General features: G+C 40.2%; 2 protein-coding genes across 2 annotated transcripts in view; both read right to left on the minus strand.

The window, feature by feature from the left end:
• LOC134400120 (aminopeptidase Q-like) overlaps positions 1-1,295 on the minus strand; it is a 37,747-nt gene extending 36,452 nt beyond the window's left edge. Inside the window, exon 1 of the mRNA XM_063128408.1 lies at positions 670-1,295. Within this exon, the coding sequence (XP_062984478.1) occupies positions 670-1,295 (626 nt within the window). The remainder of the gene's footprint in view (positions 1-669) is intronic.
• A 16,341-nt stretch (positions 1,296-17,636) lies between these two features.
• Positions 17,637-24,528, minus strand: part of AP3S1 (adaptor related protein complex 3 subunit sigma 1) — a 30,053-nt gene continuing 23,161 nt past the window's right edge. Inside the window, exon 6 of the mRNA XM_063129496.1 lies at positions 17,637-18,189. Coding sequence (XP_062985566.1) covers positions 18,061-18,189 — 129 coding nt within the window. The 3' untranslated portion in view covers positions 17,637-18,060. The remainder of the gene's footprint in view (positions 18,190-24,528) is intronic.

The raw sequence follows: 24,528 nt of genomic DNA on the forward strand, positions 1-24,528 counted from the left end.
TCTCTTCTATTGTCACACAGAAGAGAGCTGCAAGCTGTTCTGTGTCCTCCAAGGCTGTAGGACAGGGTTAAGTTACAGGAAAGCATATTTTGGTTGAACATTAAGAAAAGTTTCCTAACAGTCAATGCCAACTTCCTAAGGAGATGGTGGGCTCTCCATCACTGGATAGCAAAGACTGGGCAGCCATCTTTATTGAGGGTGGGCCAAATGGCCCTTTTCAATGGGCCAAATGGCCCTTTCCAACTCTATGATTCGATGCATATTTCTATTGTAGCTTATTCTTAATATTTACTAGTGGGTTAACCTTGCGGCAAGAACTATAACAACTGTTGAAGACATTCAGTGAAATTTTTTGAATGTACATAAATTGCAGTTTATTTATTTATTGCATTTCTATACCGCCCAATAGCCGAATTCACAAAAAGGGATAAATAAGAGAGAAATAAAAAAATTACAAATTTGTCTTTAAAATGCCTGCAGACCAGATAAATTGGCCCTCTACATTTTTGCCGCCTGCCCTCAACCCCTTGAACTTTGGGGCTGGCTACAGGCCTGCATGGGCATCTAAAGGAGCTTCCCTTGAATCAGGGGCTAGCTGCACTAATGCTTCTATTTTCTTTTCCCGCATGCAACCCCCACGGGAGGGGTGAGTTAAGAGCAGCCTCCTACCTGTTCTCTCCTTCGTCCCGATACGTGTTAAGGAAGAGCCCGCTGATATCCGGACCCGTGTGGATTCTCCCGCGGAAGGCGAGCTGCAGCTCATAGAGGGCGCCCGCGCTCAGCTTCTCGCGCAGCTCCAGCACCACGTACTGGTTCGACGGCGCTTCCCACAGCTCGGCCACGGGGATGCGGCGGCCGCGAGTGCCGCGGCTGCTGCCATTGGCGCCCGGGCCCCAGACGGCGGCGCTCTGGTAGGTGAGGTGGGCGCTGTGCAGGAGCACCGTGGCCGTGTCCTGGCGGCAGCGCACCGTGATGCTGACCCGGCCCGAGTGCGTGCGCGGCTCGGGCAGGCCGGGCGCCAGGTGGGGCCACAGCAGCAGCGAGTAGTGCAAAGGCGCCAAGGCGGCGGGCAGGCGCCAGTGGTCCCAGGGCCCCGGCGGCCGCGTGGGAGGCTCGGCGCTCGTGCTGGTGGAAGGCGGCGAGGGGCCCGCTCCGGCGCCCTCCAGCAAATGGGCGCAGCGTCCGTACAGGATCCCCAGCACGAGCAGCGCCAGGAGCAGGGCGGCCAGCAGCAGCGCCAGCAGCACGCCGGACTTCTTGCCCAAGTAGAAGCCCGAGCGCAACTTGGCACCCATTTTAGCGCCGGCCTCCTTAACGCGCAAACAAACAATAAATTATTAATAACAACAAACAAGCAAAAATCAACGGGCCGGAGGAGACGGCAACTTGAGAAGGTGCGGCTGAAGCGGGATGCGAAATAGGAAAGAGAACCGGGGTGTCAATGTCTGCTCATTGCCTCAGATGGAGACGGAGCGGTTGCCTGAAAGAAACACAACGATTTCAGGACAAGTGGGCAAAAAAGTACCACAACCACCAAGCAAATATTTGGCTCATGCTTGAATGGGGCACGCCCCGCCTGGCTAAAGCCATCCTGCAGCCGTTCCTATTTCCCTGGAAGGGCTCTTGTGGTTGGTTTGCTCCGTCTGTTGTAGCAGAGCCAGGCGGAGGACGCTGACGGAGGTTTGCATACCCGCGCTTCGCTCCCCTGAGGAAAGTCTCCCACTTTACCACAGCCAGCAGCCACTAGCAGCAGATGTTCTGAAACGCTTGAGAAACTGGGGGCGGGGAGGTGAAGGAAACATCCTAAACGTTTAGTTTTGATTCTGAACTCTCCTCAAGATAGGAAGGCAACTCTCTTTTCTCTCTCTAGTTGTATTTCTAGAGATACATTGGAGACTCACGTCTTGGTGCTGGATACAACTTGAAGGCAGGTGGTCCATTCAGGGCTCCAGAACGCTTCACACATTCTGTTACAACAAAAGCATATATGTGCAGGAGGCAAAGAGCTGTGGCTCTGAGCCCATGCACCATGACATCACATGTGATAAAGTAGTTTTGGGCATGCACACACCTTAACACTAGTGTATACATCTGAAAAGGTAGCTATTTATTTTTTTAAAAAAGTAACATGAAGTATTGTGGTTAGATGGTGGATGGTGTAAAATTCAGAAATATTGTCCAGAATAGACAAGGCATTTTAGATCATGCTAGCAATTCAGGATTCATTTATGGTTTTGGAGCAGGGTTTCCCCCCTTTTAACTTCAAGTATGCGAAGTATTTGACTTGTGCTCTTAGATGTACAGCACGCAAATTGTCAGAAGAAACAAAGGGATTAGATAAACAAGATAAATGTGTACAATGTGGTGCCCAGATGAAACAACATGCCACCTTGTCTTGGTGAGCACTGAGTTCAGTCCACTACTGAGGCCTTGAACCCTGTATTTCCAAAGTACTCTGGCTGTGTGCTCTATCATCTTCACACATCTGGAAAGTGGATTGAAGACACGCAGGAGTAAAGAACGCAAGAAAAGGCATCCTACCTATCAGCTCAGTTGGTTCTCTCTGACTTTCCATTTTCTGCTACAAAGCACTTACACTCCTTCATCCTGGACACCAAACGACGCTTCTTTCTGTTCATTTATTCATTATATTTATATTCCACCTTTCCTCCAAGGAGATAAAGATTGTATCCTCAATACAACACCAGGGTGGATCAGGATGAGAGATAGTGATTGGCCCACCCAGTGTGCTTTGTAGTTGAGTGAGAGTTTGAAGCTTTGCACTCATAATATTAATCACTTGATTTTCTGTGCAATGGGATGGTGGAATGTGTGTAGCTGTGTGGATTTTCTCCCCCACTCCTATTTTGCACATGCTCCTAAATTTCATGGGCCTCAGTTTTAACTTTCTGTGATACAGGCTGGTGAAGATTCAAAAGACTACTTCCCTCCTGATGATCTTACCCTTTGCACCACCAATCCCAGTAGGTATCAGCCACCACTTGCTAACACTGGAGGAGACAGGGCTTGCCAGTACTCTCCCTCAGTGCAAATTCCATTATTTTGCACAATGAATTGTCCAAATTCCATTATTTTAGCCCAGGATAGTTGTTGAGGCCATCTCAGATTTGTTGCCTCGCTTTGTATTTGTGCCATCTTTTGTGTCTTTGAAACTTTTATTGGAACAGTATAAAAACCAGTTCCATTCTGCTGAAATCACTAAAAGCCTGCCCCTTCTAAGCAGGACCCTGTTCGTTGAAATCACCTTTGTTTCCTGGCTGACCTACTATCACCAGGAGTTCCACCCAAGTTTTGGAGTAAGACAAACTGTGGAAACCTGTTGGCAAGCAGAAGGAGCTCAGGCCACCACTATTCTGTCATTCCTCTGTTACTTTTTGCCTAGACTCAGTAGAGCCTGGATGCTTGTGCTCACTTCAATGGAGATCGAGACCCACTGCAAACTCTTTTTAAACAGAACCATTTTTTCTTCACCTATTGAGATTCAGAAATTTCAACATGCCACAATAATTGGCTTTAGGAAAAGGTTATTTGAACCCAGAGGTATCTTTGAAATGCTACCCTACCTTCAGGAGGTTCTTGTACAAATTGTGGCCTCTTATTCTGCATCCTCTTTTCTATGGTATGTGTATATAATTTGGTCTAATTTTGGACAGTATTTGATCATAGCACTGCCCTCTTTCTGCAGCCTTACCCTGGCTCTCTAGTTGGAAAGATTGCAGCTGTGACTCCAATTTTACCTCTCATTGTGATTTATTTATTTATTTATTAAATTTTTATACCGCCCAATAGCCGAAGCTCTCTGGGCGGTTCACAAAAAGTCAGCTTTTTCAAAGAGACTGATTTGATGCATGGTGGCGGGTGGTTCCCTTAACAAAAAGTTGCAAACAAGGTTGCAGTTGCACCCAAGGTGCTGGAAATCAGTGAGTGCATGTTTCAGCCTTGGTAACCTCCTTCTAGCCCCTTTTGTTATTACTGTGACTGTCCATCAGGACCAACCTGATCACACTGCCCCTTGTTGAGATGTTCCCTGAAATTGTTCTTTCCTCCCCCTCCTCTAATAAGCTCACCAAAAACTTTTCTCTTTTGTTCCCCCAATAGGGACTCCTTAGTTTTCCCACAATGTGTTTCATTTTGCATATATGTGGTTGTATGTTTTCCCTAATTAATTAATGTACATTTTAAATTCTTTATTGTGCTTAATAAATTCCCGTTATTGAAGAATCTAGTGTGTGTGAGAGTCATTGGCCTTAAAGCCGAAGTTAAAAGGTCCCTTAAAGAATGTGTACCTTAAAAACGTACGCAAGGTTGTACATGTATCTATGAAGAAAAAGAATGCCCAAATAGGGCCACTCGCCAGCTAATCTTAGCATTAGCAATGCCATGGTGAGCATGATCAAAAATTCCCCATAGTGTCTGTCTTTCTCTCCGAAGGTTCCCCAATATATAAAAATATTGCTATTTTTATTTTTCTAAACGGGGAATATAGACTTTTGCTTAAATAATTTGTAGGGGTTAACTACAGGGAAGTAAGCAAAATTTCTGTCTGTGTATCCCATTAAGCACACTTGCAAATAATTTTCTCTTCCCATCTTCTGTTTCTCACAAACAATTGGCTTGTGTCAGTTGGATATTTATTGTATTGTGCCAAAACACTACAAGTAATTCACTCATGCTGAGATTCTGTAGAAACAGCAAAAAAATAATTTAAAAAAATGGAATGTGTCTCAAAATCAGAAACATTCTTTAGGGTTCTGTAGCTTATGCATGTGCCCAGCACCAGCAGTGAGATTGATGCAGATTATAGTTCTTTGGTTTGATTTTAGGAAATTATTTATCAATCCATCCCACACAATACTAAAGCTCATCTGCCTTGATTGTGTGCTCTGTGTCACTGAGGTAGCCGCCTCTCCTTTTTCACATCTGAAAGTGTCTCACAGGGAGTCTCTGAATGAAAATGCAAGTGAGTGGTTACATGCATTATTTATGTATAAATTTAAGAGATGCCTTTCAGCCCAAATATGCCCCCCAAGTCAATTTATAATTAAGACTTGCATGTCTTGAAGGGCTCTGATCCAAAGACTCTATGGGGGGCAAGGAAAGTTCTTATGATACTACAGATGTGTATGCCCATCACTGGTGGACACTCGTGACTTTGTTGCAGCTGAAGTCCAGCATGACGTACAAACAACTATTGCTATATGTACTGTCTGTATCTAATGTTTATTAAGTTCCAATAATCATAGGTTTCACCAACAGTGTACAACATCCAGAACGATTTGGGCAGAAAGATTTTGGAAGAACTGACACCCAACACTGTATGGTTCTCTAGTGGGGTGGATATTGTCTCTGTTATGCACTCACTAGATAGCCTTAGGCAATCCATTGTCTCTCAGCCTCAGTCCACTCATCTGCATAAATGGGGAAAGCAACAGGGCCATCTCTACCATTAGGCAGAGTGAGACAGCTTGAAAATACTTGAAAGCACTGTATAAATGTTCTGGTGTTGGTTCAGATAATAATATTAATAATGTGTAATAATGATTCCAAAACCCTGACCGACCGACCAACCAACCCACCCCCCTGCTCGCAGCTCATCCCTGCATTGGTAAGAATTAGACCACCAATCTCTCTAATGGGATGGTGCTGTTCTACAGTAAGTAATCTATCAGATAAACTGGTTTCAACATCTCTGCAGGGATGTCATAATAACCATGTACTAATAGTTCAGTTTGCAGTTAGGCTCATTCTACTCAGTTCTGAGAGGAGGCTGATAGTATTTTGTGAACTGCCCAGGGAGCTTCAGCTGTTGGGCGGTATAAAAATGCAAATAATAATAATAATAATAATATTGCTCTGATCCTCACATCTGCATCCCCCATTCTGTTCCTTCCGCCTTTCTTTTTAGACTCCATTTCACAAAAAAGTCTCATTCTAACTCTCTCCGAGGAACTGCTGCCAGCAGATTTGCTATAAACAAATTAAATTAATTTGGGTCTTGGGACATAATGAAAAGTGATGTTGTTTTGAAATAAGAATAGCTTTTTGCATTGCTGGACTTCTTCTTTATAAGAGTTCTCCCAAAACAAATTATTCACAGGCTGCAACCAATCAGCATGAACTTCCAGACACACCCTAGTCTGTTTAGATGCTTGAGTTTCTAAACTCTGTTGCCAATAACCCCTCCCTTTGGCCCAGTCCTAGGAAAGAACAAGAAAAGATTCTTTGGATTTTCTTTCCCAATGTCCAGAAACACAAAACTAACAAAAGCCTTGTGAAAATCCTAAAAACCAAATGGTAGCTTTGTAACCATGTGCTCCTTCACATTTTAAAACAATGCAGCCAAATGTCCAAATAAAAAAGTGTATGGGGAGTGGGGACAAGGAATAGCAAAAATCTCTCTCTCTCTCTCTCTCTCTCTCTCTCTCTCACACACACACACACACACCGAAATCAAACAAAAAGTCAAACTAACTTAGAGATTACCTATTTGGGTAGAATATTAGGCTCTGAGCATATGCAGTTTTCATTACAGAAGGGATGGTATGAGAGCTACCACCTTGGCCTACAGTTAGATGGTATATGGAAGGCTCTCCAGGAGTGAGTAAATTCTTAAGGGTATCTTGAGTTCTTATGGGTACTGGTTATTGTTTGTCCAATAATGTGATAGCTTCCATTTCTGGTGATCTAGCCAGCAAATCAGAAAATTACTTAGTGGCTGGATCCAATTTCCTAATAACTCTTAAGTATACATCTCAAAAGACTGAGCCCATTTGAACCAGTTAGCCTAGTCTAAGAAAGAGTTTCATTTTTTGGATGCATATTGGAAGAGTTAACTGAAACTCAGGTTTCCCAGCATAGCTTGTCACAAATATTTACTTAAAATGTAATGATAGTGCAAATACCTATGTTAACTGTATTTTCCTCTTTGGTTCCCTGATTTGGAAGGGAACAATTTCATGGAATCAGTGACTGCCAAGTAAAGTGTGCATTAACTATGTAGTCCATAAGGAGCAGAGTTAACTAATTCATCAATATGCATCAACAATATTCCTTTGTTTGGTTTTAATTAAAAGCATATGATGAAGAGAAATGGGCAGATGTTTGTAATATTTCCAGTGTTATTTTTCCAGCTGGAAACCTGTTGTTCCAACTCTGTGAACATTTGGAGAAGAAAGTTGAAGAATTCATAAGGTTGGATCCAACAACTTTGTTCCACCCACCAAATGAATACCTCTGGTGGAACTGGACTTCTCTATCTAAAGACCCTCCCAAGTAGATTTGGAGGGGGAGCAAAGGACTACAGGGAGGAAGAGAAGATGGGGAAGTCCTGTTCCACCAGAGGTATTAATTCTAAATTAAGATCTTAAGATGTTGGAAGCAATCCTCAAATGTAACCTGGCCAGAATAGATGATTTAAAATAGGTAGAAATAAATCCATGTAGGCCACAACCATGAATGATTAGCATGATCATGGTGTGTGTGTGTGTGTGTGTGTTGCTTTATTTCCTAAAGCTGGAACCCCATGTGCAAGTAGAAGGTGCAAGGTAGGTTGCTTCTCATGTCTAAGTTCGGGTTGCATCAAGCATAGGTTACAAAAAAGGGTGTTATAATTATGCTTTAGATCTACTGCTTTGTTACAGGCATGATCCAGGCTGGCTTACTTAGATAAAAGCAATATCTCTTAGTTTTCAGTTGTCTCCCCTCTACCGCAGGAAGGCATCTCAAATGGTACAAGTAGAAGTTTCTTCAGGAGTTTCTCAAAGAGCTGATTATCAGTTTTACTAATTAAGGTTCGGATTTCAGAAGCAATTACAACACAAGTGGTTAAAAGTCCAAAGCTTTTATTATCTAGCAGGCTTAAGATATACATTTTGTTGTTTATTCGTACAGTCGTTTCCGACTCTTCGTGACTTCATGGACCAGCCCACGCCAGAGCTTTCTGTCGACCGTTGCCACCCCTAGCTCCCCCAAGGTCAAGTCTGTCACCTCCAGAATATCATCCATCCATCTTGCCCTTGGTTGGCCCCTCTTCCTTTTGCCTTCCACTTTCCCTAGCATCAGCCTCTTCTCCAGGGTATCCTGTCTTCTCATTATGTGGCCAAAGTACTTCAGTTTTGCCTTTAATACCATTCCCTCAAGTGAGCAGTCTGGCTTTATTTCCTGGAGTATGGACTGGTTTGATCTTCTTGCAGTCCAAGGCACTCTCAGAATTTTCCTCCAACACCACAGTTCAAAAGCATCTATCTTCCTTCGTTCAGCTTTCCTTATGGTCCAGCTCTCGCAGCCATAGGTTACTACGGGGAATACCATTGCTTTAACTATGCGGACCTTTGTTGTCAGTGTGGTGTCTCTGCTCTTAACTATTTTATCAAGATTTGTCATTGCTCTCCTCCCAAGAAGTAAACGTCTTCTGATTTCCTGGCTGCAGTCAGCGTCTGCAGTAATCTTTGCGCCCAGAAATACAAAGTCTGTCACTGCCTCCACGTTTTCTCCCTCTATTTGCCAGTTATCAATCAAGCTGGTTGCCATAATCTTGGTTTTTTTGAGGTTTAACTGCAACCCAGCTTTTGCACTTTCTTCTTTCACCTTTGTCATAAGCCTCCTCAGCTCCTCCTCACTTTCAAGCATCAAAGTGGTGTCATCTGCATATCTGAGATTGTTAATGTTTCTTCCTGCGATTTTAACTCCAGCCTTGGATTCGTCAAGCCCAGCACGTCGCATGATGTGTTCTGCATACAAGTTGAATAACTAAGGTGAGAGTATACAACCCTGCCGTGCTCCTTTCCCAATCTTAAACCAGTCCGTTGTTCCGTGGTCTGTTCTTACCGTTGCTACTTGTTCGTTATACAGATTCCTCAGGAGGCAGACAAGATGACTTGGTATCCCCATACCACCAAGAACTTGCCACAGTTTGTTATGATCCACACAGTCAAAGGCTTTAGAATAGTCAATAAAACAGAAATAGATGTTTTTCTGGAACTCCCTGGCTTTCTCCATTATCCAGCGGATATTGGCAATTTGGTCTCTAGTTCCTCTGCCTTTTCTAAACCCAGCTTGTACATCTGGCAATTCTTGCTCCATGAATTGCTGGAGTCTACCTTGCAGGATCTTGAGCATTACCTTGCTAGCATGTGAAATAAGTGCCACTGTCCGATAGTTGAAACATTCTTTAGTGTTTCCCTTTTTTGGTATGGGGATATAAGTTGATTTTTTCCAGTCTGATGGCCATTCTTGTGTTTTCCAAATTTGCTGGCATATGGCATGCATCACCGTGACAGCATCACCTTGCAATATTTTAAACAGTTCAGCTGGGATACCGTCGTCTCCTGCTGCCTTGTTATTAGCAATGCTAAGGCCCATTCAACCTCACTCTTCAGGATGTCTGGCTCTAACTCACTGACCACACCGTCTGAGCTATCCCTGATATTATTATCCTTCCTATACAGATCTTCCGTATATTCTTGCCACATTTTCTTGATCTCTTCTGTTTCTGTTAGGTCCTTGCCATCTTTGTTTTTGATCATACCCATTTTTGCCTGGAATTTACCTCCGATGTTTCTAATTTTCTGGAAGAGGTCTCTTGTCCTTCCTATTCTATTGTCTTCTTCCACTTCCGCACATTGCTTGTTTAAAAATAATTCCTTCTCTCTTTGGGCATATCTCCCCCTATCACTGTTGCCTTTTGCTTTCCTTCTTTCTTGGGCTACTTCCAGTGTCTCAGCAGACAGCCATCTTGCCTTCTTGGTTTTCTTTTTCTTTGGGACTTTTTTGTTGCCCCCTTGGACAATGTTGCAAACTTCTGTCCATAGTTCTTCCGGGACCCTATCTACTAAATCTAGTCCCTTAAATCTATTCTTCACTAAGCAAGACCTTATATTCTCCATTCAGTTGCCAGGATCCCCCAAAAATGAATGACAAAGGAGAGTCTCCATCTGCTGGCCAATTAAGTCCACTGCACCCTTTACTGCAAGCTAGGTTGGTGGCAAAGTTCCATTTTACAGACGCCAGGAGAGCTATATTTATAGTCCTAGCTAGCGTCTATGGGCCATCATGTCACTGTCGGAACTCCTCTTATCGGTCTGTTACTACGGGAACAGATGTTTGACGGCTGTGAGACAAGAGACAGTCTCATAGATCAAAGCAAGCAGTTCTGGGAAGCATGCCAGGGAACAGCACCTGTCAGTAGATAAAGTTCTCTCAGGCTACAAAAGGATTACATCAGCCTGTTCGATCTTCTGCCAGTTTTAACTCTTTACTTACATTACACAGCACAGGCAGCTCGTTATGTAAAACACAGAAATCATATTTAAATTTATCTAAAGGAAAAGCTCTCAGAGAAGTTTAGCAATGGGGCAGGATAGTTGCATATCAAACCTAATCTCGAAATAACAAAGGTCTTCTGGATTTCCCCATACATGATCTTTCTGCAGATATGAACCTACCTAAGTGCTATCCTCCAAGTGCCTCCTGCAAGTGAGGCTCAGCAGAGGGCAACAAGGGAGAGGTCTTCTCAGTAGCAGCCCTCCGATTATGGAATACTCTCCCCAATGAGGCCTACTTGGTACCAACATTGTCATCTTTTTCAATGTCGAGTTAAAGACTTTCCTCTACTCCCAGGCATTTGACAGCATATGATAAGGTTTTTAATGGGTCCTAGGATTTCTGATGATTGTTTAAAATTCTTATATTTTTGTATGTTGGCTTTAGATTATATTGTATTTTTAACATTTTAATCACTGTAAACTACCCAGAGTTTTTTTTGACTATTGGAAATATATTAACATAGATATGTATTAAATGAAATGAAATTAATTATATACTATTTAGTTTCTCAGTATGTTAATATAATAATAACAACAAATTTATTTCTTACCTGCCTCTCCCTTTAGATCAAGGCAGGGAACAATATTAGTACAACAAATCAACACAACTTAAAAATTGTTGGTTTCACATTCATTCATGTTCCACTATGTTCCTGTAAATGTCTTCTGGCACAAAAAGTGGTCTCCACCAATGGTCCAGATTGTACCTAAAATGTCTCTTTTTAATATGTTCCTTAAGGGTGGTGTGTATCTAATATGCATGTCAAGCCAGAATCCTCTTTTGGCATGTAACGATAGTTGCATGCCGAAAGAATATCAGTGGATATGTGTGTTATTTGGGGCACTTCTCATCAAAATGTATCTTGTTCATACCCATCTCCTAAGCATTAGGTATTGCTTGTGCTTTGGGGTGCAGTCTCTTCAAGCAGCAGCCTAGCTAGCCAAAACAAAAATATGGATGACTAGTGTTAAGATGGACCCTCTCAGCTGGATCAGTGAAGAAATGAACCCAGACCTCCCTGGAGCCATTACACCGCATTTGCTATGAGGTTCACATTATGGCACCACACATAAGTGGTTTAACATTGTGGCTTAAATTACCCCAACAGTCTCTGCAAGAAATCCATACACAACATTCCCATTACCCACAAGACTAATTCACAACTTGAATTTGGAAATCACTATTGTAGAATAACATCTGCCATCATAGGCAAGGGCCGTATTCCCAGGAGTTGAGAAAGAGCTGTGCATTCATGTCTCCTTGAACAACAGGCAGCAGTATTTAACAGACCTTCAATTATACAGGATAGCATTCCGCTGTTTGATGTAGAATGTGTGCATTGCCCTGCTAAACAGAGTTCTTTGCCATGGCAAAATGTATCAAGTTTGTAACACTTTGTACCCATTGAAATTGTACCAAATCTTACAACCCTTAATAATTCCATGTACTCAACTCTAAACCAGCATTGTGAATGAAATTTAGAACAGCACTTACTTCTTAACTACAAATCCATCTTTATTTTAGTGACTTTTTAAACAAGCTACATGTTTTAAATTTTGAGAGCAAACATCAAGATGAGAGCCCATTCTGAGCAAATGCACCCTATAATTTACCGCATTTGATGGTGTGTAATTTCAATTTTACTGTAAACACCAACTATTCTAATGAAATCCAACATTCCTTTCATACGCATCATTCGAGGCTTATAACAATCTTAATGATTAATTGTCAAAATAGAGGGGATCCTAATGTTTAGGACTAAGTTTTGTTTATATATTTCCCAGTTAAGTTAAAACCATACATTTATAAAGGCTAATCTCATTTCAGTACATTATCTATTTTCAGCTGCCCACAAAAATAACGGCTTTCATATTCATTTTGAAATGAACCATCACAGAATTTAAAGCCTTCATCTGGGATATGATATAAATGATGTGCTAAATCCAATGTTACATGTGTGGACTTCTGCTTATGCAGAAGTTTCCGTTTCCCTCCTTCCTCCTACAGTCCCCTAAATCTGCTCTGGAGAGTCCCGTGTGAAGAACCCTACCCTACTCTGGAAAGACCCCTATGGAGCAGATTTGGAGAGCATGTGAGGGACTGCAGTGGGAAGGGGAAATTCAATCTATCAGCAATATCTCTTCTGCCATCAGAATGTAATGGGTATCTATTGAATACTACCTTGTATTTCCACATAACTTACACATAAAATTACTTATGAATACCTTATATACTGAGAAGACCATCAAATTATGACCACAAATAAACTCCAGTAGGGAAATGTAACCTCAGCCAGGCTAAACTTTTAACACATGGTACCGCTGGCAAACTGCCTAGCCCTGGGGGACAAACTCTAGCTTGTGAAGCACATATAGCTCACAGACCCAGACAATTCCAGTATGATTGCTGCATAGCATGGGAATGGAAAGAGAATTTAAGTGTCAGTAACTGTAATACAGACTAAACAGAGAGAAGTGCACAAAACACCACTATACCTACTTATTTAAATGAGGGCCTACACTATTCAGGGTAAACCATCCCACCCAACTGTGAATAATCCATAACATTTTATTCACACAACCAAACACACTTTTGGCTCTTTAATATACACCCCCACTCCCAGTTTTATACTTCTGTGAGGTCAACCAATGTAAATAAATGGATTTGTACTGGAATTTTTTAGAACGAGGGGGGATTCTTTTGAATCTCTGCCAGTTGTCCCTTGATCCAGTTTCTGTTCTCTTTGGCTGCTATCACCAGTTTCTAAAAACTAGTTCTTTAAATGTAATGTGCCACAGGTCATGGGATGTTTCAGTTCCATGCTATAGATCATTAGGGAAGGAAGCAAATATGAACTTGCAGTGTTGTAATGCCGTCATGGAAATATTCTGGTTGCCGCATCTCAAAAAGGATATTGTAGAGATGGAGAAGGTGCAGGAAAGAGCAAACAAGATGATGGGGTCTGAAGCAACTCTCCTATGAGGAAAGGTGTTTGGGGCCTTTTAGTTTAGAAAAAAGGCAAGTACATAGAGACACAATCAAGGTTTATATTATGCTTGATGTGGAGGAAGTGGATAGAGAAAACTTTTTCTTCCTCTCTCATGACACTAGAATCCAGTGTATTCCAATGATTCAGAATAGGTTAAAGGAAGTACTCCTTCACACAGTGCAGTTCATCTAGGGAACTCACTGCCACATCATGTGGTGGTAGCCAATAGCCTAGATAGCTTTAAAAGACATGGTCTGAAGGCACATGAGACAGACACCTTGCTGAAGCATACATCCGGAAGCGCATTTGCAGACACAGTTGCGAAGGAAAGAGGTTTCTGAACACACTAAATATCAGCTTTACATTTGGCCAGAGAAACAGAAGCACCTAAAACAGGAATGGGCAACTTGTGGCTCTCCGGATGTTTTGGCCTACAACTCCCAAGAGTCCTCATCATTGACTCTACTGGCCAGGGCTGATAGGACCTTAAGCCAAAACTTCTGGAGTGCCTATTGCAGTCTATTACAAATATGGGTAATAGGCTGTATAGCCAAATGCTAATTTTGGATTCTAGTTCTTGACACTGGCAAGCTTCGGCTTAAATTTAGGACTAAAGCAAATCCTAGCCTTCTAGCCATGACTGACTTGACTACATAAAACAGAAAAGATGTGCTATATGCCCCTAAGCAGCACCAACCTATTGCATAAAATATATTTCAGATTTCTGTAAATATCCCAACTTATCCGATTTGGGATATTTGGGATATCCCAAATATCCCAGCTTTCTCCGCTGTGGCACCCCGGTTGTGGAATGAGCTCCCCAGAGAGGTCCGCCTGGCGCCTACACTGTACTCCTTTCATCGCCAGCTGAAGACCTTTTTATTCACTCAGTATTTTAACACTTAATTTTAACTTAAATTTAAATTATACTGTTTTAACTCTGTATTTTAACCTTATATCAATTTTGCTGTGTGGTTTTATCCTGGTTGTGCTTTTTATATTGTATTTTGTATTTGTATTTTTAACTTGTTGGTTGTTTTATGATGGTTTTTAATTTTTGTGAACCGCCCAGAGAGCTTCGGCTATTGGGCGGTATAAAAATGTAATAAATAAATAAATAAAATAAATAAATAAATAAATAAATTATCCAACTCTGCAGGAACCTGCGCTGCCTTCCTCCCTTGGTTTCCTTTCTGCTCCAAGAACCATGCTCTATTACTCCCCTTGCAGTTCCCTAGGATATTAGCAGGGCATTCTGGATTGTTTGAGTAGGTTGGGCTTTTTAAACTTATTTTTGATCTTACTTTGAATTTTAAGACATTTTAACACGCTAAACCCAGGACTGAATAAGAAATATCCTTATGGACATTTTTTAGTCTTTGGAAAGTGGCACTTGCTGGAGTTACCGGACTGTCCTCCTTTAGCAAGAGATACCAATGCAAATGCATCTATTTTTCTCCACACTTCGGATGCAATTGAGCTTAATACTGGCATTGAAAGCAGATCTGGAGTGGAGCATCAACTCAGAAGAAATCCCATAAAGTAGGCTCTCAGAAGTACTATTGCATCTATTTTGAATTATATGGCACCACTCCGTTGGCGGCCATTTTTCATCTAGATTTGTTGAAATATTTAAATGTATGCAATGTTAAATTGCTTATTTCATATAATCAAGGGTGAGTTGGAATACCAAATAACTTTAAGGTTCCCAAAGCATTTACAATCCAAGAATCCCCTTCATTTGAGATCATGCAGTTGGCTATAGTCCAATAAAAACAACACGGTCCATTTTCCTTGCCCGCCTTTAAAGAAAAATAGTTGGGGAAGGGGACTAAAACTACATGGGCAGGATACTCTAAATTTGAATTTGATCTGAAGAATGGTTTAATAATTCTACACTCCTTTCTGCTAAGGATGAGCAGCAAAGAAAAGATGTGAAGGAAACCCTTAAGAGTTACAAAATAACTCTTAAGAGTTAAACAAAATAAAGCAATTATATCTACAATGTAAATAGGAAAAGGAAGACAAACAAAGAAAGACTATTGTTTCTTTTTTTCCCTTAGCTAGCCTGATTAGGCCCGGTTTGTTGATTATGACCACCCACTTAGTGATAGAATATATGAAAATCAGAAAAGAAATTGCTGGGACAAGACAGCAAGGAAGTGATTAATGCCATGAAACAGGAAGAGATCAAAGAAAGGTTCTGACAACAGTCTTGAAAGAGCGACTCAGCAGGCAAGCTGGCCAAATATAAGAAATGAGAGGACAACATCTTATGTGTTGTAGTCAGACTCCTCCACCACCAAATACCAAGGTAAAAGTCTAAAATAGTTGTAAACATTCACACTCCTGGGTGGTTGTTATGCCTTCAGCTCATTCCACAAATTTGAAAAACAAAGTCACATTTGTTGAGAAGAGCAAGATGAACAATGTGAAATAGTTTCCTACAGGATAGCATTCCTTTCCTAAAATATTTATTTGTTTAAAAAATACCCATACCCCATCTTTATTTTATAAAACTAAGCAATTCAAATCTAAAGCAAAACCTCCAACTAAAAATGATGCTGATGCTTGTAGTAAAAAATTAAAAAAAATCTTAATAAAAAGGTGCCAAAGACCAAGTAGAATGTAAGTTTGTAATAGTGTTAAGAACATAATAAAGGACGAGTTTCTCAGCAATGCCTGGGGTCATGGAGGCCACATCCCTGGCCCTGGGGAGCTGTCTGCAGCTTGTGGGTTGGGCACCCCTGGTTTAAAGAAACCAGAAGCCAAGCAGACTGTCAATTATGAATATGGTTGAGAGAGCAGTTGCGACATAGAATGTTAAGGTGCCAGTTGAAAGAGGGGGAGAAAGAAAAGGGGGAGACAGGTGGAAATTAGATTTTGTCCTTAAGACTATAAAAGCTTATAAAAAGTATTACAGAGGGGATGATTAGGGTTGCAAGGATGCGAGGTTAAAAAACCACCTCACTGTCTGCACTATACGGGAACATTTCAAGAGAAAGGAAAAGCAAAAAGCGAACTTTTTTACTTTCCCATTCCTCAGAACCTCCAGCACTCACACAGTGCTTGGACTGTATCTCAAATTCTGGTTTGCTCCTTCAGAAAAATATTATCTCCATCGCAGTCCTTAGAGCTCATGATCCTCAAACTTGAGAGATAGTTGGCTCCCAATTAGAATACAAACATCCCACAAATCTGTCCCTTCAAGTGTCTTTCTCCTCCACCCCCATGGCTCGTTTCCTTCGGGATCTTTATAGTAGCCATACTTCACATCCACATTATATCTGAATAAGACCAACAAATTTATGAGGGGGAAGCTCAGGGGAAAGCTCACAGCTATGTCGTTTCAGAAAAGTGGTCCAATTGACGACTCCTTTCCTAGGGAAAACAAACCAAGTTTAACAATATTTGTTATTCATACCATGCGTGTTTCTGCCTCCTCCTAACTGAACATGAGACAGCAAATTTTATTTGAACTTCTTCAATTGAAATCATGTCCATAAAACAACTTGTGGAAATCCATGTAACCGGGGGGGAGGGGAGGGCGGAGAGAGGAGGGAACAGTTTCAACAAAGCAGATTGCACCCATTTGAAAAGCTATGCTTGTTACCAGAAACAATGAAATGATGGAAAGTCCAACTGAAAACAATGCTTTTGTACCCCAATCCCCCAACATTATCTCTTGCAACATATTGCTCAATACCAATGAACCAAGCCTGCTTCTGGTACTGAAGAGAACACATATGTTTAGCTTTTATTAGACCTTCATATGCAGTAAAAATCCAGCCAAGCAGCTTTATTTGAAACAGGTCCAGAATTTATGAAATTTAAGCCTATTTCCAATTATGTACATTTTTAGTCTAAAACAGCTAGAAAAGCTATTCAATCTTTTGCACTTAAGCAGCTCTACTACTTTGCAAATTTTTCCTAGAATAAGGAAGTGCTCCACATAATTCTAGAGCACTACTACTACAGAAGTGAGAATCAGATCAGATGTGGAAAAGCAAATGGCAGTGATGAAACATGCAGACTGAAATCTCCAGTAGTCAGAGTTTCATTGTCATGCACATTTCTTTGTCCGTCCTCATGATGAGCTGAAGCAGAATGAATTGTACAAACTGTGCAAACCTACATTGACAAATCTCAGAATTCAGCTGTTCCTGATTCAGAATGTGGATTAACCCGGGACAGGACTTTGATTTGGTTTTAAGTATACTCCATCCTAGTTAAGACAAAGGCACATCTATTAATGGGAAGGTAATTTATTGATAATAAAGGCATTAAATAAATGCTTCTCAAGTGCAGTTCATTACAACTTTATTTAAAATGCAAGAGAAAGTACAGTTGAATGCTGTCATGCAATATATACATGTATCTACCAGGTTTTTAAATAACCTGAAGGAATATGATCAGGATGCTGCATTAATTACAGAGCTTAGTCTATACAGATAACATATTATACAAAGTAAAGAATTTTTTTGAATTACTTTTCCAGAAAACTGCATGCTAGCTTTAGACGTGATATGCTTAGGAATGTACTTAGAAATCACAAATTACCCACTCATTTTAAATTCACTAGGCAAAACACAATCAATTTCACATAGTTTTATAAAGGATTTCTATAGAGTACCTCGACCTTTTATTCAAACAGCAAAACATTGATTTGGTAAACATTTATGTGACAAACTTCTAGTTATTTTTCATTTTTACCTGGAGTGCATAATTTATTTAAAAGAGGGCAGGTTTGGCACTTTTATACTGATGTCACCAATATTAATATTTCTTGGGATCTCTGGAAGATTCATATTCTTTACAGCTGACACAGCCCGGGCTGGGGCTCCTGCTAAACCTGCCTGTATACAGAAGAAAAAGATACCACTAAGATGACGCCCACTATAATCAATCATATGCTACTAAGGCAACACTTATTACAATATAGCATAAAACATCAACATTAAAGATTAGAAAAACCAGATGGTATTTTGGATTGGAATGAAATGGATTATTCTGAAATATTTAACTAGAAAGAGAAAAAAGCAGTTGACACAAATTCTAAAAATATGGTTAACACATGCAATGGCAATCTGATGAAAAAATTAACATGTAGTCTATAAAACAACCAGACTGAGGTTAATTAAAGTTAAGGCTCATGCTGTCTTTGACTTTTACTGTTTCCAGGTATTGCAGCACATATACTATATAACCTGCGGCAGTCGTCTGAAACCTGCAATCGGTAAACACTTGACAATCAGCCAGTTTAAATGGATTTGTACCATCTCAAATATAAAATGCATATTTTTCTTATGACATTAGCATTTAATCAAATGCTAAACTATTGTATACACACACAAAAATTAAACTAACTCTACCCTTTTTTAAAAAACTATTTTGTTAAGTGAATGATCTTTATCCCATGTAACCCTACTTCAAAAGCTTAGGAATGAAATTCAAAACTGTACACTAATTAGCCGTTTTGACTGTTCTGAGTCTGAAAAACAACAGAAGACCTATGCTAAATATTTATTTTGGCAACTTGGAGTGAAACAAAAACACAATCTAGTTTCTTTCCCCTCACAAACCTGTTGGCTCTTCCCTTTCTATCCTATAAATTTAAAGAAAAAAATGATCTGGGGCCCAAAATTGGACATATCATTCACATATAATGTTTTTCTCTGACAGAATGGGCAGTATCCAATGCTGGCAATCAACCAACACTAAACATTTTGTGGTAGCGAAACAACAGAAAAGTAATGCCTACTAGCACAACTCAAGAAACTACCACAAACTACCACTTCCAGAGGTTCGCTGAACTGTCCCATTCTAGAACCAATAGTTTGAAGAAATTTCTTGGATTGCACTAGAAAGTACTACTCTCCTGTTGTACTAGTGGTCATTCCAAGTAGTGCAGTGGCAGTATTGGATACTGTCCAATACAATTTATTTCAAACGATATTCTTTTGGTTCAAAGGTTCTTATTAGAATCCTGATAATTTTAATGTTCACCAAAATATATTGCTAGCCTTATATTACCAGGGGGAAACAGCTGAAAGTGTATATAAGCAAAAGCTAAGGATATTAATGATTTCAAAAAAACATTAATAGTGAAAAAGAAACACCTGCCTACTAAAAGTAGCTTGCTTTCTGGCACTTGAAAAACACACAAATTAATTTCAATTACAAGCTTCCAGAAGACCGAAATCAGCTACAGGCCTACAAGCATATTATATACTCAGTGCCAAACCTATTATCTATCCTGCACAAGAGATGCAAATTTGCATTTCCTCTGCTTTGGATACAGAAGTGTGAGGACAAATCATAAGTTATGTGTATTTTCATTTATTATACCTTATCCCAGGGTTCTGGTCCATTGCAAGCGTATGACCCAACTAATCCAATATTGTTGTACATCATCAAGCTAACCTGTCTTCAACATTCTGATCCAATAGGGTATAACATTCTGATCCAACATTGGTATAAGCTTAACCCCAATGGCTGAGGTACCCTTCTACCTGCCTTCTAATTCAGCTTAACTGGAATGGAAGAGATTTTTGAAAACTTGCAGGAGCTTTTATGTTAAATTATTTTCTGCTCTAAGGCTGTAATCCTATGCATATAGGATTGGGAGTGAATCACATTGAACTTAGTAGGGTTTCACTCCGCAGTAAATAGGTTTCGGCTGCACGTTAATTACCATCACAGACCTGCTATACAAGCCATCTCTCAGCCAGCATGGATATAGTTATTTAGAATTATCCAAATAAGTATAGATTTTACAAATGCTATATGAGCTTTTAAAATCAGTTGTAACAGAAATTAAAAATGAGAACAATTTTACAGCTTTGTAATAAAACCATATATAAAGCAAAATTCTAACTTCCTACTTGTACATACAACTTTATGGAAATGATGGCCTTTCCCTCTTCCCTACAGAATGGAATCCAGCAAAAATGTCATCTCCATTTAAATCTGGACAGTGGAATGTGGGTTTTATGCATTTTTGAAGGAATACATTTAATGACTAAATGTTCTTGCCCAAAGTGAATATTTATTTAGACGAGTGTGTATAAAAATTATAAGATTACACCAGAGAAGCAATTTAATGGAAAGAGATGACATGGGCAGAAAATTCATATTTTTTTCTTAACTTGGTTATTGAATAACAACCTAATCCTAATTACTCAAAAGATTCACTGAACTCAATGGGGTCTGTGTTCAATCAGATTTGGTTAGGATAAAGGGATAGATCTATCATTATCTCAATTAACTTTCCTTGCAAAAAGATTACTGATTTTTAAAACAGCTTGTTTTCTTATGTTAGATTAAAAAATACTAATAAAAATAAAGTATCATAGGATGCTAATTAAGAGAAGGTTTCTGAGGCTTACCTCAGTATGCAATTCCCCTGCCCCAAATAGTGAGCCTTGCAGGTCTTACATTTTTATACTAGAAAAATCCAGCAGGCTTTGTTATAATAAATAGCCTTAAGACTGATATTCATGTTACAAGAACAAGCTTCTGCATGTAAAAGGAACAGTGCAGTGGACTATTATGTGAAGCAAAGTATTAAGGCAAGCTTCCAGGCAAGTATAAGAAGAGTACTAGCCGGCCGGCCTGCACATGTCACACAGCAGGTTGAACAGTAAATCTGTCCAAAGGAATTGTTACCCAATGTGGGCAAATGGTTAACTTCAAGGGAGTATGTCAACTCCACATTAATACATGAAAAAAATGCAGATATCCTTAGACTGAAAGAATAGGGAGACTTCTCACAGAGTAATTCTGGCTCTCAAAAAGATTAGGGACAAAGAACCTATCAAAAGAAAGTCGGAAGAAAAAATAGTAGATGGAGCAACATGAAGCTCCAAACTGACCTAATTATTTAGGGTATGGGGAGTGAATTCAGATTACAGACACAGAGGAAGCGTGGGGCCAGATAGTGCAGCTGATGATGTCATGGAATCAACAGATTCCTGGCAAAATAGCTACAGTTGTAAATATGGCTTCATAAGGCATCTTGGCGAAAACAACCCACTACTCCACCAAATGTGAAGATTCTGGGGAATTACAGTACTTTATGCACCAGTTATTAAGGTCTCTGTTTTATGTCATATATCTTGACTTCAGCAAAGCTTTTGACAAAGTACCACATGACATTCTGATTAACAAACTGGCTAAAAGTGGGCTAGATGGAACAACTATTACACAGTTAGCTACAGAATCAGACTCAAGGAGTACTTCTCAATGGAACCTTCTCAAACTGGGGAGAGGCAACGAGTGGGGTACCGCAGGGCTCGGTCCTGGGCCCAGTGCTTTTCAACATTTTTATTAATGATTTGGACGAGGAGGTGCAGGGAACGCTTATCAAATTTGCAGATGACACAAAATTGGGTGGGATAGCTAATACCCTGGAAGACAGAAATAAACTTCAAAGTGATCTTGATAGGCTGGAGTGCTGGGCTGAAAACAACAGAATGAAATTTAATAGGGATAAATGCCAAGTTCTACATTTAGGAAATAGAAACCAAATGCACAGTTACAAAATGGGGGATACTTGGCTCAGCAATACTAGAAACGAGAAGGATCTTGGAATTGTTGTAGATCACAAGCTGAATATGAGCCAAAAGTGTGATATGGCTGCAAGAAAGGCAAATGCTATTTTGGGCTGCATTAATAGAAGTATAGCTTCCAAATCACGTGAGGTACTGGTTCCTCTCTATTCAGCCCTAGTTAGGCCTCATCTAGAGTATCGTGTCCAGTTCTGGGCTCCACAATTCAAGAAGAATACAGACAAGCTGGAGCGTGTTCAAAGGAGGGCAACCAGGATGATCAGGGGTCTGGAAACAAAGCCCTATGAAGAAAGACTTTAAGAACTGGGCATGTTTAGCCTGGAGACAAGATAGCACTCTTCAAATACTTAAAAGGTTGTCATACAGAGGAGGGCCAGGATCTCTTCTCGATCCGCCCAGAGTGCAGGACACGGAATAACGGGCTCAAGTTAAAGGAAGCCAGATTCCAGCTGTAAATCAGGAAAAACTTCCTGACTGTTAGAGCAGTATGACAATGGAATCAGTTACCTAGGGAGGCTGTGGGCTCTCCCACACTAGAGGCATTCAAGAGGCAGCTGGACAACCATCTGTCAGGGATGCTTTAGGGCGGATTCCTGCATTGAGCAGGTGATTGGACTCGATGGCCTTGTAGGTCCCTTCCAGCTCTGCTATTCTATGATTCTATGACTTCCATGGCAAGTCCTTAGAAGAAAGTTGTTTACATTTTGGGCTGCTCCCATCAGGAAAGCTGGCAGAATAGACAATATATTTATCTGTACAGCAGTATAAGAGAAGAGTACAATGACCTTATTTTTAGTTTGGTGAATTGATATCAGCCATTTTAAATCAGGACACCTGACGGAATAAACACCACAACTTTAGGCACAGAATAAAAGTCACACAGTACCTCTAAGACACAATGAACAGTTTTGGAGTGACACTTCTAAATGCCTGGATATATTAACTAAAGAGTACCAAGCATCCATACAGAGAACCAATTACGTTATGGTGGCAGATATGCATTTCTTTTTATTCATTTACCCAGATCACATATAAAGTGGCAGATGAGAGGGGGTCTGTCTAACAGTAAAACAAGCCCAAAGGGAAGAGCACTGAACTTCTCCCTCAGTTCATTGCTCCAGTCACTTCTCTCCATTCTCAGCTCACTGCTGCTACCAAAGCTGGAAAGGGGGGAAAGTGGCTGGAGCGAGGCTAAAGATAGGTGAGGCATGAGGGATGAGTTCAGTATGTACTTTGTTTACTGTTAAAATACATCTCACGCTACTTACAACTTTATATGTAAATGGTGTGGGGACATGAACGATCCGTTGGCTCTCAGTTAAACTCATATGTTCTGAAATTCTTTAATATTATCTCTAAAGCAGCAAACCACTGCTTTTCTTTTATATTTTAGAAAAGGAATTAAACATGCCCCATGAGGTTTCTCCAATTACTGCAAGTAACTGAAAGGCAGATTACTGTGAGTCTTTTTCACCCCAGTAAGTAGAAAGAGAATTTTCAGTGTTAAACCTGAATCGTAACAGTCAATCATGATTATTCCTACTGAGTACAAATGTTTAAGCACTTCCACAAGGTTTTAGAAGTACAATATGAACTTACATATAGATATAATTACCATTAACCAGACGACACATTTCCCCAGCTGCTTTGTAATCTCAATTTAAGTGAGCACATAGCAGTTGAACATTTCATTCCTCTATCCAAAAGTTACTCAAGACATAAGGGCAGATTAACTGACATGCCTGCAAAAGGGGGTGAACATAAAGTTACTTTTCTACCCCTTCACTAACTGAATTTCGGCACACCCACCCGTTCCCACTTCGGCCCTGTGCCCTAGCCTACTCCATTCAACAGCGTCCCTCAATATTCAGGAGAGGCTGTCCAAGGGGCTCAGGCAACTGTCTGGGAGAGAAGGGACTGGGACTGTCACCTCTCACCTATACCTTTGTGTGGACATTTCTCCAAACCATAATATAAATGTCTTCAGTTATATTGGCACTAACACACTAAAAAGGTTGAGGTGATAAAATTAGCCCATTCACCCAGTTAATACAAGCTGGAAAGCCATTTTCCTTCTTGTAACAAAATGGATATTAAGCAATACAAGGCATATATTAAGTGTGTTTTCAGGTCACTATTTAGTAATATGGAAGTTGTACATTGGTTTTTCTCCTATTACATAGCACATTACATGAGCTTAATTAACAGAAAAGTGCATTGACTATGATGTCTAATTAAAACTTAATTATTCCCAAAGCAATCGAATTGTATCAGCTACCTTCCAAGCCTTTCTTAAAAGGCAAATGGACAGGTTAGCCTCCCAAGTGCTTGTGCTCACTATAAAAGGTGGTTCCTTTTATATGCACCTTTCTTGGAATTTACTGCAACATGTTTGATACTTGGATTATCACAGCTGCTGGTGTATTGCATCAACCCTTCTTCCCAGAACAAGTATGATTCAAAGCAGCAGGGTTATGAATAGGATGGAAGGATGCAGTACAGAATATAAAAGAATGGTTATGTTCTCTTTTCATGAAGTTAAATAAATGAACAGAATTAGAGAAAAAACAAAATGAAGTCTGCAAGTATATCAAAATGCCAAACAGATAGAAGACTTAGACATAC

Source organism: Elgaria multicarinata, chromosome 6, assembly GCF_023053635.1.
Source record: "Elgaria multicarinata webbii isolate HBS135686 ecotype San Diego chromosome 6, rElgMul1.1.pri, whole genome shotgun sequence".
NCBI lineage: Eukaryota > Metazoa > Chordata > Lepidosauria > Squamata > Anguidae > Elgaria > Elgaria multicarinata.